Source organism: Triturus cristatus, chromosome 8 (assembly GCF_964204655.1).
Source record: "Triturus cristatus chromosome 8, aTriCri1.1, whole genome shotgun sequence".
Lineage (NCBI taxonomy): Eukaryota > Metazoa > Chordata > Amphibia > Caudata > Salamandridae > Triturus > Triturus cristatus.
The window spans coordinates 1,594,340,211-1,594,360,373 of NC_140591.1; the positions used below are offsets into that span (position 1 = coordinate 1,594,340,211).

Genomic DNA, 20,163 nt, shown 5'->3' on the forward strand with positions numbered 1-20,163 from the left:
CCACAATCCTCGCCCACATCTTGGTTTTCTGTGTGATGGGGGTCCTTTGGACCAATGTATCAAACAAATGTGGCTCTACTCTGATGATCTTTTCTACCAGTACTTCTAACTCACTATCTGTGAACTTTGGATTCTTCTTTGGGGGCATGGTGATGGGTGGTGGTGGTAAGGGATGTGTGTGTGTGAGGGTGCAAGTGATGGTGGGTTGGTGTTGGTTTTGCTGGGTGTATGTGTATGTGCTTTTGTATGAGGTGCTGATGCTGTGTGAGTTGTGTGATGGATGAGTTGTGAGTGTGTCTGTGGTTGTTGTGTACTGGTGTTTGCTGCTGGCTGTATCTCCTATTTGCAAGGGATGATGGTAGTGATTGTAGTCCTTTATATAGTTGGAGTGGTGGGTGTGTCTTTGTCCCATGTTTTTTTTGTGGTATTTATTGGCTTTGTCATTGCTTATTTGGTCCATTTTTTTTCTTTTTTCCTTTGAGTTTTGTAGGCATGAAGGGGACGTTCATGTGATGGAAACAGACGCTGCTGTTGTCTCGTGCGGTCTTCTCCGCCTCGTTCACGCTGCCTGTCTTCTGTGTTTGGTACATGTCGGTCTCGGCGGTCTCTGTTGCTTGTGTGCCGGGTTGTCTGTGCGTGTCGGTCGTGAGGCTTGGTCTCCGTGAGAGTCGGTCTGGTTTTACACGCATTGCATCGTACTGCGCAAATCGTACATCGTGGGTACGGGTCGGTCGGCTTCATTCCGGGTTCGTGTCGGTCGGTGATAATCGCGTCAGTTTTCCAGCCGGATCACTATTTTCCCTACGGCTCGGTCGTACGGCTTGTATTCCGTAAGTGTCGGTTGTAATTCACACGCGTTGCATAGTACTGCACAGGTTGTATGGCGCTGGTCCATGTCGGTCGGTATTCGGTCCGGGTCCGGGTCCGTGTCGGTCGGTTCGTTTTGCGACCGGAATCGGAATCGGCCCGTAAGTGCTAAGGTTACATTTTGACCAAGGCCTCCCACTTTGAATATCTGAATAAAGCTCCATCGCAGTCAGCCTCAAACTTTGACTTTGTCCTGGTCAAGCATGACCAGATATCCCAATTTGGTGCTATAGATTTGTATGCACTAGAAAGTGTATATTCTTTAAAAATGCTTATCTCCTGTTCCCTCCATTAGATTTTTGCCATTTTGGGGGCATATTATCAAGCATGGTGTTAAAACTATCGCCGCTTTAGCGGCAGAAAACTGCAGCTAAAGCGGCGATAATGTACTTGATAATATGCACTTGAGAATTCCAATAGAAGCCCATATTTTCACCAAAACATGGGCGTCTATGGGAATTGAAAAAGTTGAAGATCCAAAAAGAATTCGGGTCATGCACAGACCTGGCAAGTGATGAAAATGAGAAGTTTGTTGGGTGCCACTGAGGTATCACTCTCAAACCCTGGGAGTGTGTGAAGACAAAGTAATTCTCATGCGCTGGCTGATCACAGGCAGCGTCCCTCTGGGCACACCGTTTCAAGCGTGTGCTGTAATATTTTTTTTTAAAAGTAAACACTACGTTGAGTTAAGGTGCAGTTGATGCTTGGTGTCAGAATTTATTTAGCAAATTTTTCAAATGATCCATGCGATTGAATGCTGTAATGATGATATTGTATACACTCCATATCATCTAATAAACATGATCCCAATGCATTTCGGGCCCGTCTGGCCCTTCATCAGGGGAATCTAAACAAAGAAATGCACATATATCACTATACTTTCCAATGAGAGATTATGCCAGAAAACAAAAGTCAAAAAAGGAATCTGCCAGAAGAGTTAAAAATCAATGCCAAGATGCCAAAGTGGCAATGCTGTCATGTGCTACGGTGGATAAACGCTTTAAACAACGAATAAAGGTACTGTGCCAAACAAAAGTGAATTACTCGAATTACAGTGATTTAAAACCGTGAGAGGTGAGTTACGGGGGGGGGGGGGAAACTAACATTAGTCACAAATAAAATCGTGTTCAGTGTTTAGATTCCCCTGATGAAGGGCCAGACGGGCCCGAAATGCATTTTTCAGGGTTGCAAAGTCTTGGCTTCAAATATGGTCTATTGGACCCTTCGACTATGCGTATTGGGAAAGACGGTTTCTCAAAGTTCTTTCAGCGCTCTGAAGGGCCTATCGTCATGCTTGCTAAGAGTGTGTGCATTTCAACATTGTTATTAATGTTTAAATTATGTCCTTTTCTGTTTGTACATTTCTTTACTTCTCCTTTTTCCGTATTGTTCACTTCTAGAGCTACCTTTTATTCTTTTATGCTTTCAAAGTTTTTTCATCTCTTTGTTTTTTGATACATTCTCTTTTTTTCATGATGGCTAATTTCAATAATATTAAAATGGTATCCTTAACGTTGAAGGTTTAAGACATCCTATAAAATATACAAAAAGTTTAGATTATTTATGAGGATATAAAGCGGACATTATTTTCTTACAAGGGACACATATAGATGATACGATCTTAGCTTATATGCAAAAAAAATGGGTTGATACTGTCATATCTTCCCTGGCTGTACATAGGAAAAATGATGTTGCTATCCTCCTTGCTTAAAGTTTACATTTTCAGATTTTGAGAAAATCTTCAGATGCAGAAGGTTGTTATATTATAGTGAAACTTAAAATTCAAGATACAGTTATGTTTTTAATTAATGCATATGGTCCGACTACTGATTACCCCAATTTTTGGTCTCTTCTTACCACAGAGGTTCTCAACTTAGGCAATGTCCGAAATATTGTTGGAGGAGATTTTAACCTTATATGTGACCCTTTATTAGATAGGTTATCACAAACTAAATATCGACCACCTAGAGCATTTTTTATGCTAAAGTCATTTTTTAAAACAACTACGTTGGTGGATATTTGGCGGTTGCATTGTCCTGCTGAGAAAGTGTTTACTTTTATTTCAACACCTAATAACTCTTACTCAAGATTCAATTATCTATTAGTTTCTTGCCAAGCAATTCACTCAGTAACTTCACCACATACCTATAATATTGATATTTCTGACCATGCTCCCATTTATCTGGGTCTACAACTAGATCCAAATTCTCAAGCTCCATCCAGATGGCTTATGAATTCACATACTGTTCTTAAAGAATATAATAAAACAAAATTCTATTCAGCACTGCAGGATTATTTTACTTTTAACCCAGAAGGTTCTACAACTATGTTAGGTCAATGGGGTGCCTTTAAGTCATATAATAGAGGGACATCAGTTTATCTTATGGCTCATTAAAACAAGTTATTCAATTCTAAAATTAAAGAATTGGATAAACAAATTGTAAAATTTGAGAGACTTCATAACATCTAATGATCCCCAATTTAAAATAAAATGGCAAAAGCTGTGTTATGATTTTAATTCCATATTAAGCAAAAGAGATGGTATACCACTTTCTAACACTAAAGCAAAGTTAAGTTTTAATGCTAATAGATCTGGACGGCTCTTGTTAAACTATTTATATATTAAAAAAGATAAAACTCAGAATAATTCAATTAATAGTTCTAATGGAAAGATTATATTATCTCAAATGGATATTGTTAATGAATTTTAAAATTATTACTACACATTATATAATTAACCTAATTTTGAAGACCCCTCACTGGTCATTTTTTACATAAATGTGGATTACCTAAAGTTTTACAGAAAACCAAAGAAACATTTGGCTCACCAATTACTATGGAAGAAATTGAATTGACTATTAAATCCCTTAAGCAGGGTAAATCACCGGGTCCTCATGGTATTCCAGCAGAATTGTATAAAGAATTTGCCTTACAACTTTAGGCTCAACTTCTGATTACTTTAGTTAAGCTTTTATTATAGTTCCTCAAACCTAACAAAGACCCAACCATTGTATTGATTTTTTAACCCTATTTCCTTAATAAATCAAGATTGTAAACTCTACGCTAATATTCTTGCAACCAGATTTACCACCGTACTGGATTCCCTTATTTATCCTGATAAATCTGTTTTCATGGATAATAGATATTCTGTCAATAATACTAGAGTCTTATTACATGCTATTGAACAGGGGTCTTCCTTTTCTTTGCCATCTGGAGTGCTTGCATTGGATGCTGAAAAAGCTTTTGATAAAGTTCATTGGGAATTTTTATTTCGTACCTTATCTGCATTTAATTTTGGTGATCCATTGATTTGCATGATATCTGCTCTCTATTCTAGTCCTTCTGCACGCCTTTTGATTATTGGTCAAATTTCTAATCAGGTTTTCTTTTCAGAGGTACCAGGCAAGGTTGTCCCTTGTCTCCATTCTTATTTCTTCTTGTTATTGAACCCATACATAATACTATCAGAAAATGGTTTGCTATCCCTGGTATTATTATCAAGGATGTTATCATTAAAACATTAGCATATGCAGATGATATACTTTTGTTTATTAGTAATTGCAAATCCTCACTTCCTCCATTATTAGATATTATCTCAATATATTCTCAGATTTCATGTTATACATTAAATACCAACAAAACTGATTTTTCCCCTCTAAATAGTCATTGTATTCCTGAGATGTTACCTACACAAGAAATAATCTGGCAAAGACATAAAGTTAAATATCTTGGCATTCTGTTTTCCACTTCTATTAGAAAAAAAGTACCTTAAATTGCGGCTCTATTATCTAAATGGTCTGCATTTCATCTTTCATGGTTGTGAAAAATTGATTCAGTAAAAATGGTAATAGCCCCTAAAATGATTTATTCCCTATCTATGATTCCTAGTCGATTTCCTATGCAGGTTTATAAGACTATTGATCAGCATTTTCCTTAGTTTCTTTGGAATAATAAAACTCCCTGTATAGGCTACAAAAAACTGAAAAATGGCTAAGCGTAATGGAGGTTTTGGCTTGCCACATTTTTTCAACTATCATAAAACGGTTATATTAAAACAACGTTTTCTTTGGTTTAATTATTCCCACCTTAATAACCACGCTACTTGTCTTCTTATATTATTTTTTTCATAACGCCATTTCCTTTACCTCCTTTGCTAATTATGTCTAGAACTTCAATGGTAATTAAGAAATCTATTATTTTGAAATCTACAAAGTTAATATTTCAAGATTTAGATTCTCTTTTTCATTCGACTATTTCACATTCTTTTGATATGTCATTATGACATAATGCTAAATTAAAACTATCTTGAACAGTAACATGTTGGCATTCCTGGATTAAAGCTGGTATTTTTTATGCAAAATATTTTGACATAAAATGTGCTTACCTCCTTCTGATTTTTTTAGATATGAGCTTTTATGTAATTCTATTCTAGACTCCTTTCCTAATAATTACCCCTCAAATATTAATTCAGATTCAGCTATTATATTCATGAAGTGTCTTCTTCATCTCATGCTGTTTCATTAATTTTTAAAAATGTAATAATTTTCAAGGAAACAATATTGACATGATTTCAACATTTTGGAATAACAAACTTTTAACATCTTTCTCATGTGATACATGGGAGAAAATATGGTTAAATAGTATTTCAGGACGGTTACCTGTATCTCTATATCAGACAAATTCCTTTATTTTTTTAAACTGCTTATGGACTCCTGTAAAGTTATTTTAAGCAATGGTTCTATCTACTTTGAATTGTTGGCACTGTAATTTACATCCAGGTTCATTAATACATATGCTTTATGAATGTAATTGTGTTCTTACATTTTGCAGTATATTTTGGGATGTTATAAAAATATATTTACATTTTCTGAGTTACTTTCATTTAATAATATGATTTGCAAATCCATTGCTCTTTCTATGAATATATGAATATATTTGACTTAAAATGAAAACTATTCATTTTTTTTATTGTCAGCTGCTCTAAAAACTATTACTGCATTGATTACTTGTACTAGAAGAGGTGCTAATTTATCCATGTCAGGTATTGTTCATAATAGTCCCTCTTGTCATTCATTTTAGAAACTTATTGATGTTTATGTTACTTCATACTCATATTTTTCATTTTATCTTGTAATTATTATTAGTACATGGTAATTATAAGTAGCTCTGTTGAAAATAGAAATTTTGACATAATAATAATATTTAGTTTTTCTTCCCTTCCCTTTTTAATTCATTATTTTTCACACTATATTGTACCTTTAAATATTTATATATATATTGTTCTTAATTGAAAGGTTTTTCAGGGTACTTACTATGGTAGTATTTTTTGTATTGTCTTTGCTTATCATAAAATTCAGTAAACTATTTTGAACCCTAAAACACTGCTTAAACTGCTGCTTTCTAATGTGCCTAAAGTGATTCTTGATGTTAAATGATAAGGTGTATTTTTTCCCACGTATTGTGATTTAACACAATGGGATCTTTTTATAGATTGTTTATAGATTGTTTGATTTTATGCTGTTTTCATCAGTTATATACTTTGGGGCAGATGTACTTCGTTTTAGCGCAATTCGGCCTATATTGAATGAAAGCATAGAAGAAAACCTGTGCCATATGTGCCATAACTATTAAGATTTGGCACTGTATTTCACTTTGATACCCTATAGACTAACATGATCCAGAGGACACAACATTTCACTATGGTGAAAGGGTGTGTGCATTTTATCAAGTATATGTTATGTAAGGGAAGGCAACCCTTTCAGTACAAACACTAAGCTTTAGTACTTTTCCCACTTTGTGTGCTGCAGCACACATGCAAAGTTGTAAACATATGGAGACTTTTAAAAGTTAGTGCACTGTTTTTCCTGCCTCAAGCAAGAGTCATTTTTTGGTGCTGATCCGGTCCTAAAAATGTTAGTTGTTGGAAGGTGGTTTATTAGTAGGAGTAAGTAGATACCTACCACTAGTAATAAGGTCCAGTCAAGGTCTCAAAAAATGATTCCCTTGCTCAGCCCTTTTTAGCCGGCAATGAGCAGTAAGGCTTTACTTAGGAGGCAGGCGTGCAAGGCATTTAAAAACCCCAATACATTAAATAAGTAAGAAATAATACAGAATAAAAAACCCAACACTGATTTCTAAAAATACTGTAAATTTGCATGAACAAATACACATCAGAACAACAAAAGTCCTATGTATGGAACCAGAAATATACATTTTTAAAGTATAAAAGTAAAACTAGCACTTTGAAGCATATGGCAATCAAAGGGTTTAAAAAGGTATGGGAGGACCAGGCCAACATCAATAGTTCTTACTTCCAGAAGTGTTTCCTGATGCAGAACAGTGGTCCACAGCACCAGGCAACCCTTTTGGGGTCTTGGACAAAACCTCACACGATGCACCTGGTCAACTTAAGGAGCTTTTCACAAAAGTTGCTACAAACATCTGGAACGTCTGCCTGAAGTTCCCCTTGTTGTTTCAAAGTTTCCAAGGGTCTAGTAGCTACGAGATGGTCCTTGAGATATTGAGACTTCATCTCCCTCAATGCTGCTTGCCAAATTCTTAAAAGTCCACTGTAAGCACTTCAGATAGATTCCTCTAGGTCGAGACGACACAGGTGGAGCTCTTTAAACCTGTTGCTGTCAGGGACTTCACTCCGCCCACTCTAGAAGCAAGGCAAATTCCTTAGGGCTGTAGTTCCAAGTGTGCAGAAGGTGCAGTCATCCAGTGTGCAATCTTTTGGATGCAGGCACAGTTCCAACAGGGCAGTCCTTCTTTTTCTGTAGTGTAAGGCAGGGAACTCTCGTAGATCTTTTGTACCTGTGACTTTCAGGGAGTCCCTCCCAAATCCCTTTGAAGCAAGACAAAGTCCTTAAGGCTGTAGTTCCGAAATATGCAACAGGCGCAGTCCAATAAATGCAGTCCTCTTGGGGTGCAGAAGGGGTTCCAGTAGGGCAATCCTTCTTCTCTTGTTGAAGAGCACCCCTGACCGATAGTATGCCGGATGCCACCCAGGGGTGCAACCACTTCCTGCAAAGTGTGGCATGTTTTTGTCCCAGAAAACGCTAGTCTTTCAAAGTTCAAAATGGAGAAAGTTTCTCCTGAAGACTTAGATGTGCTTATTACAAGCGACTGGTGCAGCTAAGATTCCCTAACATGCCCCTTCCAGCACCATCACTAATCTACTGGTTCTCCTGTCTGGCTAGAGGAGCAGGTTGTGGGGCTGAAACTCTGTCCTGTCCAAACTGGCATTCACTCATGGAAGGTCAGTTTGGACCCTCCACCCCCTCATACTTCATTAAGACAGAGTGTCTCAGCCTGGCAGAGGCTGACTAGTCATAGAAGGGCTGATGTGTGGTAGTTGCAGGAGAGTCCCGGAAAGATGGCGGCTGCGTGAGGTTCTGCAGTTCACCACCCACCCGAGACTCCAGGGAAACTCCGAGGGGACATCAGCTAAAATGTTTTAAATGGCCAGAAACTGTCTACTGTATGGTCTGAGGCGACTGCTGGGGCGATCGCAAGGCAAAACGAGCACATTTGTGTACCTGCTGATTCGGACTGCCGTGAAGATACTGTCGGGTGCAGGCAGCCACGGTCGCCAACCCCACCGCATCAGGATGCTGCCGAAAGTCCTCAAGCCCCCACAGGACCGTGGATACAGTGGTGCAACTGGTAACGGAGCAGGAGCGGGAGCCGCCGGGAGTCAGCGCAGTCCCCCAGTGATTCGCAAGGCTCCAAGTGGGAAGAATAGAGGAGACGTTATTCCCATGGCAGCAGGAAGTGCAGAGGCGGCCCTCAGGAAATCTAACTCAAAGGAGCAGTGTCCAGGTGAGGAGGCGGGCACTGCCTCTGACAAGCAACCAGTGATTCCAGGAATGTTTACCGGTCGAGGGAAAGTCCAGGAGAAAGGCAAATCTCTCGCCGAAGCTGTGGAGAATAATAATGAGGAAACTCCAGTGACGGCAGCAAGCGGTGAGGGGCTTACACCCCTGGCTACTGTAAGTACGGGACTAATACCCTCTGCACCCACATGTTCAGACAAATCTATAATTTTACAGGGGGAAACCCAGTTGTTGGTGGCTGACGCCATGGTGGGGGAACAGGGGAATAAGGAACTAGGACAGGCTACCAATGTAAGTTTATCTGACCCACAGCTGTCATTCCAATCCCAATACACAAAAGCTTATCTCTACTCAGAGGCGCCGGAGCAGAAATAAAGGGGGAGGGGATAAAATGCTGTGCGCAAGGCTATCGGATTCCGATCAAAGTCAATCTGAACAATTAAAATGGGATTACTCCGCAACGCATTTCGAAACTGATAATGGGCCGACACTAGATGCTGGTGCTCAAGGGGAATATAACATATCTACCCTAACGAAGTCCACTTCTGAGGTGCCCCCCTCGATAGATCCTATATATTCCACTCTCAAGCAAATACAATCTGAGGCTCGACAGGAGCACAAGAGGGCACATCATGCAACTAAGCTGATACAAGGGGCCATCCAGAAAATCAATAAAACTTGTGCAGAAATTGCCGAAAGGACAACGTTATTGGAACAGCGAGTGGTGACTCTAAAGGCAGGAGCTGAGAGTGTAGCCCAACGTCAAATGAATCAAGGATGACGGATGCCATGTGGTGTGGAAGCTCGAAGATTTCGAGAACCGCCAGATGCGTAACAATCTAAGACTTTTGGGCATTCCGGAAAATGCAGAAGGCGAAGACATCAGAGGGTTTGTGCTGCGATTGCTGAAGGGCGGCTTTCCCAAACTGTCACATTGGGATTGAGATATAGAAGTACAGCGTGTACATCGGTTTCCACTGATGTTGAAGAAAAGGAAGGGGCAGGTGGGAGAGGATGAGAAACCCAGAGCTATATTAATCTTTTTTGGCAACTTTTTGCTACGACAAGCAATCTTTGACAAAGCACGCCCTGAAGTAAGGCGCTCGGCGAGGGCCACTCCTTTTTTGTCAGGCCAGACTTCTGCCATGCTACGGTGGAAAGGAGGTGGAGGTTACGCCAGCTCATCACTCCCTTCCAAAAGGTTGGCTGTGAGGTGTATCTGCTGAGTCGTGCTCCCCTTAAGGTCATCTACCAGGGGAATACAAAGGTCTTTTCATCTGAGATACAAACAAAGGATTTTCTACAGGAGATATCAGCAGTCGCAGACCATAAGGACTCTCTAGGCTGATGTACTCGGACAATAACTATCTGTAGTCTTTTGTTGTGTATATAGTGGAGCTTGATGGGTGGTGGTGGGAAGCAGCATCATGCAGGAGGCATCAAAAGGGCCCTCAGACCTTGTTTGTTGCAAGGTCGGGTGGGGGAGGGAGGGGGTTAGGGACTCTTTTGGGGGCACGGCTGGTCCATCGGGTTGTAGTATATGTAATGGCATGGGGATTATACGGAATTATAGGCACATTTTTATCTAGGACAGTTGAGAATGTAGTAAATGACAAGGGGTAAGCTAAGAATTGCATCGGTTAATATAGGGTATCAACTAGTTTCCTTCACAACTCAAGTCACACGCACAAAAGGGGTAGGCATTGTGGCTTGCAGGAAAAGGTTTAATTTCTTACGCTCTAAGGTAGATCACCTGGGCAGATGGGTCCTCACTTTATGTAATGTGGATAATTACTTTTTTACGCCTTGCTCAATTTATGGGTCAATTCTCAGTGATCCAGCTCTTTTTAACTGTTTGAATATGGAACTGGTTGCCTTTAATTATCTGTGGTGACTTTAATTTAAATTTGAGAGCTAATACGCGATGAAGCTCGGGACTAGCTTATATAGAGGACGTAAACCCAAAGTCTTTAAAGCTCTGCTGAATTTATGCTTGACTCGTGGACTTATTGATGCTTGGGCATCGCAAGAACCCAATGACTATGACTTTACCTTCTTTTCAGCGCCACATAAGACACATGCCGGGCTGGACTATTTCTTTGTGTCTCAGGGTCTCTCAGGGTCTCTCTACTAACTGTCGGATATTCAAATTTCCTAGGGTCATGTCTGATCACAATCCGCTAATCCTAGAGATCCCACTTCAGGCCTTAAAGAAGGAGGTACCGCGGTGGACCTTTGATAGAGCACTCCTCTATGATCAAGAGTACTTAGCACATAGGAAAGTATGTATTCCTAGATTTATATCCGAGAACAGGGGTAGCATCATATGGGACACTCTGAAAGCTGTGATAAGGGGGGAAACTTCAAGGCATGGCTGGCGGTCTCAGAAAGCAGGTAAAATCTACCTACAGGAACTCTACGATAAACTAGGCGACGCAGAGACACAATCAGTTGAAGCTATTATGAATGGGGGTGACTTGGGCCAGGTACAAACTCGAGTCACATTAGCCAAATCCAAAATTCTGGTAGTCCCAACAAAGAAAGCGGCAGGGAAATACACAGCATGGAGATCCAAAATGTATGAATGCAGTGAGAAAGTGGGACATTTGCTTGCGGTACGCACTAGACAAAGGGTGACAGAGGGAGCAATCCTCACAATCCATGGTCCTCAAGCTGGGTTAGTCTCTGAGGCCACAGACATTAGGGCTCCTTTCCAGTGTTTTTACCAACTACTCTATACTGAGGAAACTGTGGGAAATGAGGAGGAAATTTGGGATTATCTAGCATAGATTCCAGGAGAATGGCTAACTAGGGAGGAAAGAGAAGCATTAGAGTTACCCATTACGGCTGAAGAGGTAGCAGATGTCATCAGCTCCCTGGCTAACAGGAAGGCAGCAGGCACGGATTTTATCCCAGGGGAATTCTATAAAAAATTGGCTCCCTGCTTCATGGAAATTATGGTTGAAATTTTTCTAAAAGCCTAGTCTGGTCAGAGGGCGCCTGAGTCATGGGGATCGGCCAACATTGTGGTTTTCCCCAAAAAATGGAAGTCGGTCAAGGAGCTCGGGTCTTATCGGCCTATAACGCTAAGATTCTGGCAAATCGGTAAGACATAGTGATTAAATAACTGGTTTCTCCCACCCAACATGGGTTTGTTCCGGGTAGGAGCACAATCGATCATATTCAGAGAATGATTGCTCTCTTTGATGTGGCAGAGATTACGGGGGACCCTATCAGGCTAATCCTGCTAGATGCGGAGAAAGCCTTTGATAGGGTCTCCTGGCCGTTTTCATGGGGAACTCTTGAGAGCAGAGGGTTTAGTACTGGTTTCATGAAAGCTATCTCAATAATGTATAACAATCCGGTGGCCAGAATTGCTATAATGGGGGAACTGTCAGATCCTGTGTCAATTAGAAAGGGAACGCGTCAGGGCTGTCCATGCTCCCCCCTGTTATTTGCTTTGTATATTGACCCTCTGGTCTGAAAAATTATGGGTAATGATCAGATTTTAGCTATACATTGTAATGGGGGGAGCTCCAAGATCCTGGCGTACACTGACGATTTAGCTATCACGACCCCCAATCCTTTTGGTGCACTAGCCAAAATTGAAAAGGAGGCAGAGACTTTAGGGCATATCTCGGGATATCGACTTAATTCCAACAAAATTCTTGTGGAAGTCGGTAAGGGACTCCAGTTTAATGACCCGCGGGTTGTACGAAAGGCAACATATCTTGGGGTTGAGATAATGGCAGATGTAGAAAATAATTTGGATCCACTGCTTCCAAAATTCAAAACAGATTTAAATCGCATAGACAACCTTAAGTTAAGCTTTGTGAGGAGGTGTAACATTATCAAGATGTTGTTTCTGCCCAGAAATGTATAATTTTTAGGGCTATTCCGCTGCCCATTGAAAATAGTTAGTTTAAAGCTATCAACCAGTTGTTTACTAAATTTCTCTGGGCCAATCACTGCCCCCGGAGAGCGCTAAAGTTTTTGATGTTACCCAGGGACAGAGGAGGATGGGCCGTCTCTAATCTTCAGCTATATCACCGGGCGGCCATATTGTTAAAAATAGGAAGTCTAATTAGGGATGAACTTGATAAAGGGCAGGAGGCGACTCCTGCAATAATTTTTGATCTACTGTTGGGGTCAGGGGCTAGGGATTGTCTTCTGCATTATACTGATTTTAAGTATTACAAAGGAGTGAAGCAGTTCGAAAAAGGCTTGGTCTAGGCCTCATCCATGCTTACACCCCATTGTATACTAATGAATCGTTCCCTAGTATCTTTAATGATGGCCTTATGAAAATATGGCATGGCAAAGGTGTTAGGATGGTTGAGAACATTATGAACGATACTGGGGTGATTTCCTTTGACAGGATTAAGGAAACTTTTGGGGTCAAAAATCTTTAAATATTTTCAGATAAGGGATTTATCCGGGAGAAAACTTGGGGGGAGTAGTGGTTTTTCCCAGGTGATGTTGGTTGAGCTGCTGCTTAAAGGATTAGTTCCACAAGGTGGGATCTATAACAAACTAAATGAGACGATGATTGATGATTTACACAAACGCTGTGAACGCTGGAAAGAGCGGCTACAGATTGAAGCAGGAGAGGTTGAAGATTCACTCAATATGGCCCAAACTTCTTGCATTGCTACTAACCTCCAATTACAATGTTTCAAGACCTGGTCTAATCTTTATATAACACCGGAGAAGATTTCTAAATGGGGAGGAGTTGTGGGAACAACATGTCCACGCTGTAGTTTTGCAGCGGTGCACAAAAGAAAGGTCACAGTGGAGATAGTTTACAAAATGTCAGAGAACCCATGTGTCGGCAATGCACATAAAGTTATGACATCACCAGATAGCAAATGCGATGAATGACTGTGATTTAATCAATTAATCAAGTTTTTAGTCAAAGGATCAACAATTCAGATGACAGAATATATGTCGACATCAACATTTTGGTTAAAACTGGTGCAAATAGGGTGACGAGTGCAAAATTGGGATCAGTGCAAGTGAAGTGCAAGGGTAAGGTAGTGCATATAGATATATCCACAATAGATTTAGGGACCTATCCTGCCAGACTTCTGGCAAATCTAACGAATGCAACAACATAAACAAAGAAAACAGTTATAGAATCACTGTCAATCCGGTTTGTTGTGGAGGAAAAAGAAAAAGTCGACGTTTCTACCCCTGTTGGGTCCAGCAAAGTGAATGTCTTGGAAGCAGTGTCTTCTTCAGGACCAAGGGATAAATGGGGGTGGGGGTTGAGCACCTATGGACAATAATGAAGGTTAATATGGTGTGTCTGAATTGGGAACGAATCTACTGGGCAGAAATTCAGAACATGATTTACCAGCATCAGCAGGAGACTTTCGAGCTGGAGGATGTTTCCAGCAACAGACATCGTACATATGTTTGCTTCCTGACCCAATTTGGATTCAATTAAAATGGAGGTTGGAACTATTCTTGAATCTCATCTGGGACAGCATATAGAAATGACATCACAGTTGATAGTATTGGGAGTGAGCAGTTCTCGACTACCAGCTCGGGTACAGACCTTTCTTTTTATTGCAGTGATAGTATTTCAACTCTGCCTAGCTACCCATTGGCTTGATCCTGTTCCTCCTATAGGACAACAATGGTTGAGGAGAATTCTGGCGGTCTTCAGGGTAGAGACAGCAGTATATGCGAGAAGGGGGCACAGAGCTAGAGCCAAGGCGATGGACATCTGGGCCCCTCTGATCAGATGGTCGCAAGACAGCGTGATAAAGTATATGTATATATGTATATTGTGCATGGCCCAATTTGTGCTTTAACATGGGTAAAGCTATGTTTCATTTCTGGATAGCGCTTCTTTTCTTAATTTTTTTCTTTTCTGTTTCCGTTCCCTTTTTTTTTTTCTGCCAGTGTACGAATATATATCTTTATTCTTTTTTCTTCTTTCTTTCTTTCTTTTTTGCCTTTCAAAGGACCAGCCAGGGTGGGGGGGGGGGTGGGATGATCCTTGGCGGAGGGAGCGGGTGGGAATATGATACATTCTTACGTCTTTCTATGCTGTATATTCTTGGTTAATAAAATTAATAAAGAACTATAAAAAAAAAGGGCTGCTGGAAGGCTGGATTCTGGCTCACAGAAAATAAAGATCTATGACCTATTTCCTGTAGGAGATATAACAAATCAAACAATGGCAGGATGTTGAATTTATCATAACTATTCTTTTAAGTCCTTGAATTATATGTTTAGCTCCTTTATATCAATAGTTTTACTTTATTAACTTAGTCCTATGTTAGCCTATGAAGCCATTGAACTACAATTGAGAAAAATAAAATGTGCAGTTTATTTTCTCACCAGGGCATATAAAAAGGCATATAAAACATTGTTTATAATGTCCCTGCTTATAGTTACAAGGCAACCTACCCCTGAGGCACCTAGGGTAGACCATAGAAGTGACTTATATGTACAAATAAGGTAATTTACTACTGGAGAAGTACCTTTAGTTCAAAAGATGAATTTGCACATAATTTAAGTTCAAAAGCAGCCTGAAAGGCAGGGCAGACTTTTAAAATGACTGCAAGCCCCACCGTGTTGCACACTTAAGTACATTCAATCTATTAGGCATCTAAACCTAAATGCCCAACCACATACTATGTCATTTACAGGTAGGTTGTCAGTACAAATAGAAAAATAGACCTAATTACCATGCACTTTTAATCAGAACACAGGCCCTGGGTTTGGTTAACAGAGCTCAAGGCACAATCAGAGTCAGAAAACCAGTATCTAGTAGTAAAACATAGGGCAACACCTGGGGGGACACTGCAAACAAGTTCTGGTTTCTCACAATATTTGGTATGGATTTGCATCAAACACCATAGGTGGTGGCATTGGAACACCCATGTACTACCCATAGGCCATGTACCATCGTTAGCACTAATTTGTATTACACGAGGCAACCTTTCAAAACAAATCATGATTAACTTGGAGAGTAAATACCACAACATATATTTGGAAAGTGTTTGCATCACGTTAAGAGGCAATCCGGGCACAAACTACAAGTGAATCTGAGCCCAAGATTTTGTGATAATTTGCATGTCACCAGTTGTTGCTAAGGGCTATATCATTAACATTCTTAACTGTTCTCTCGTAGGTAATGCAAGAACCAAAACCTTAACATGGCCACCGCAAACAACAGATCCTCAGGGTTCTCTGAATTTGTGCTGATCTGCTTTCCAGGGATTGAGAGTTGGCAGCACTGGCTGTCCATCCCCATCGCTCTTCTCTTGTTTGTGGTCCTCACAGCCAACACTACTCTATTAGCAACAATCTACTCATTGCGGCACCTGCACCAACCCATGTACTATCTGCTCTGTGTCCTCGCACTGGTTGATTTACTGATGAGCTTCACGATTTCACCCAAAACCTTGGCCATCCTCTGGTTTCACGAGAACACTATCAGCCCATTGGCCTGTTTTACTCAGATATACATATTTAATTTTTGTCTGGGAATGGAAGCATTTGTCCTTATGGGCCTGGCGTTTGACCGTTATGTTGCAATTTGTGATCCTTTGCACCATTCTTCTATCATCACCAACAAAGGGATTATGCAGGCTGTTTCAGTGGCACTAATAAGCAATGCTGTTGTTCTCTTGCCTTATGCACTGCTGCCTGTTAAGGGGAATTACTGTGAAACTAAGCGCATACCCCATTGCCACTGTGAGACCTCGGCTCTTGCGAAGATTTCCTGCAACAGCAATGAAGCAAATGTTCTCTATCATTTAATCACTGCAAGTACATACTTAACAATTCTTTCACTGTCTTTAGTATTCTCCTATGGCAAGATCCTCCAAGCTGTACTGAGGCTGGGCACCTTAGGAACAGCTCACAAGGCCTTGAGCACCTGCAGTTCTCACCTGATTTTGACTCTCTTTCTCTATTGCACCATAATATTGAGTAACATTTCGAACAGAGTCGAAAGATTTGTGCCAAGCTTTGTCCCTGTTCTGTTGAGGTTCTCTGAGCATCTTGTCATTCCGGCTCTGAATCCCATAGTGTATGGTATTCGAACCAGTGAGATTTTTCAGGGCATTCTTAAATTGTTCAGAAATATGCAGGGCAGCTGTGCATAAGTCGTTTTCTACAATGTCATTTGATAAAGTAAAATAATGACACATGGCAGTATGCAGGCAAACCTGGAACATATTCAGTTAATGATTTTCTGCAGCACACATAGAAAGAGGAAAATTCCTTTCAGGATTGATTTTGTGCCGGAAGGTCCCCCTTCCTGCACAACAACAAAACTGCCTGCAAAGGAGGTACACTTGCACAATAGTGCAAGGGTGCCTGCATTGGCACTAGGTAGCAAATTGTGAGCCAGTGCAGGGCGGAAGGACAGGATTGCACCGTATTTCATAAATGTGGTGCATGCCTTCCCTTTCATGGCGTAGGGCAGCGCAGCAAGAGGGCTGCGGCGCTGCTCCAAGCCAATTCCTCATACATGAGGACCCAGGTGTCTGCTTTTCCAATTGGAAACATTTTGAACTACTTTCAAAATATCAGTTACCAACACTAGAGTCAAATGGACATTCTTAATTAACAATTATCTAGGCAAAATGGATTAACTTGTGGGTGATACATGTTGGAAATGCCAACTACGTAGACCGTTTGTTTTCTCTGATGAGTGAATTATTGGTATCACCTTGGTTTTGTGTTCTGGTAAGTGACTTCTGTTTCACCCCTTAGAATTAGGACTGAACACTCATGAGCCCAATCTTAATGAGCTTGTAGAAATCAGACTTTTAGCAGCTAGCTTAAAAAGAGATCAGACTGGGTTAGATATTCAAAGCTCCTTGCCCCAGGGCGTCAGGGGAGGTACATTCTATTCTGCAGACCACAGAAGCTGTTTAAGGATGGAATATGCATAACTTGCAGGTGCTAGGGGTGCACCAAGAAAGAGGATGAGAGCATCCCATATCCAGACCAGTCTCTGTAGGGTATTTCCGCGGTGCTGTTCTTTCAGCACCACTATCCGGAGCATCCTGCGACATAGAGGTAAACAATGGGATCTGCTGATTCATTCGTGATGTTTTTAAAGATAGGTTAAAGGGGCGAACTCCAGCGTTTAGCATGAATAAGTGACGTAGCTCTGAGAAAGATCTATGGAGAAGTGTTTTTACTAGCGCCAGTAAAATGAGTGCAGGTGAGACGAAGAAAGAAGTGGGATCAGCTAAACTGTATAGTGAACCTTGTTGCATATATTTATTAAATACGGTCGTTGTAGAATAATGTAATGCAGAGTTGATTACACTGATTAACAAACCTGGGAGGTGCTCTCACTAGAGTTCAAATTATTGTCCCATTTTCCTGATCAAATATTATATAAAGCTATGTGCTATGATATTGGCTATAAAGTTCAACATGGTGTTTGGAGAGATGTTCAAGTCAAACAACAGGGGGGCATATCAGCAGCAACCGGCGATAATTATCGCTAAGCGCACTTAGCGCTAGGATAATTATCGCCGGCTAACGTGGATTTTCATCGCTGAGATAGCGTGCTATTAACAACGCTTATCTCAAAAGCGATAAAAATCCTAGCGCTAACTGCCTAACGTGAGATTATCGCTGGAAACCCAGCAATAATCTCACAAAGTGTGGAGTTAGCTTGTTCATAGGGCCTCACAAACTTAGCCATGATATCCACCTTCCATAGGATATCATGGCTAAGTTAGTCCTGAAGCAGGCGTAAGGAAAGTAGCGATAACAGGGGTTATCGCTACTTTTCTTGCCGCTATGCTTCATAGCGTGGGGCTTGATGATAGGAGAAATGCCGCTTAGCGACATTTCTCCTGTCATGTCAGGTCAGGAACGCCCACTTTGCATCTCATTAGAGTTGCAAAGCTGGGCGTTAAGAATACGTGCGCTAATGCAAGGTTTCACATGTTGGCGTGACCTTGCTAATTAGGCGATAAAATTATCGCCGGTTTTGCGGCCGTTTTCACCGCCTTGTAAATATGCCCAAGGGTTTCCTCCCCCTAACGCCAACAAATTTTTCAACAAGACACTTTAGCACATGCTCTTTATATTGCTACATAAGAGATGCTTAGCCTTCAAACTTTAAACATGTTAGATGGCTAGACCTAAGGGAGAATCTTAAGCATGTTGGCTTGCAGGAAATTGATTGCATGTAACTTTGCTCTCTGTAAACATCAAAGTGCAAAGGTTGTGACTGAAAGCTCTTTTGTCAAGAATTAATGTCCATTATTGTTTTCCATTTGAAACTGAACTTCTTGCATTTTGAAAAAAGTACATGTCAAGGTCTGCTGATTTTCGGATTTTTACAGAATGTCCTCAGTTTATGGGTGATTTGAATCTCTGAAAAGAATTGTTCCATCCTGTTAGCTGAGATTTTTGGTATAAAGTGAATCAAACCATGTCAAAAGTAATGCTAGGGTTTGGTGCAGTTGCAATAGATCTTGAGATAGCTATTTAGGAATAAGAGCAGTAAATAAAGTATCACTGTAAACTGAATTAGAATACAGATAACCCGAATGCTAGAACCCTTGTTTCTTACTTAAACTTGCATGAGTATTGTGCTGAATGTGAAGGGGTTATAGCCTTTATCAGACGTACTGGGCCACAGAACTGAAGTGGTTGAAAGTTCCCTTAAGCTTGGAGTATAAGTATGATTATTTTGCTACTGTAAATACAGCTATGGTTGTCCATTTGCATGATAATGGGTGCCTTTATAAAGTCTTGGATATGTGCGTCTAGAAAAAGTTAGCTTTGTGATTTTAATAAAGTGTGATAGCTCATTTGGGAGCATATCAGCAAGAACCGGAGATAATTATCTCTCACCGCGCTTAGCGCGAGGATAATTATCACCAGCAAACGCTGATTTTTATTGCTGAAATATCGTGCTATCAGCAACGCTCATCTCAACAGCGATAAAAATCAAGGCGCAAACTGCCAAATGTGCGATTATCGCTGTAAATCCAGCAATAATCGCACAACGTTTGGCGAATGCTTGCTGATAGGGCAGGGATAGACTTAGCCATGATATCCACCTTCCATAGGATGTCATGGCTAAGTCAGATAAAAAGCAGGTGTAAGGAAAATAGCAATAACCGAGGTTAGTGCTACTTTTCTTATCGCTCTGCAGGTTAGCATGAGGCTTGATAATAGGAGAAATGTTGCTTAGCGACATTGCTCCTGTTATTCTGGGGAGGAACGCCCACTTTGCATCTCATTAGAGATGCAAAGTTCGGCGTTAAGGGAAAGGGCGCTGAGGCAATGATTCACGCGATAGCATGACCTTGCTAATAGGGCGATACAATTATCGCAGCTTTCCGGCCGAAAACAGCCGCTAAAGCGGCGATAATTGTCTTGCTGATATGCCCCTTGGAGAGAAATAAGTTGAGCTTTTTGGAATCTATTGAGACCATCTTTCACTCCCCTTTGTTAA

The 20,163-nt window shown here is 40.8% G+C and overlaps 1 protein-coding gene across 1 annotated transcript; it reads left to right on the plus strand.

Moving 5' to 3' along the window:
- Positions 1–15,877: 15,877 nt before the first annotated feature.
- LOC146806273 (olfactory receptor 56A4-like) lies at positions 15,878–16,831 on the plus strand. Its single transcript, XM_085623924.1, has one exon. It carries the CDS (start codon positions 15,878–15,880, stop codon positions 16,829–16,831), a length of 954 nt encoding a protein of 317 aa, XP_085480050.1.
- The last annotated feature ends 3,332 nt before the right edge of the window (positions 16,832–20,163 follow it).

Bases quoted from the DNA above. Each gene is read 5' to 3' on its own strand.
- LOC146806273 (XM_085623924.1), top strand. From the start codon at position 15,878: ATGGCCACCGCAAACAACAGATCCTCAGGGTTCTCTGAATTTGTGCTG.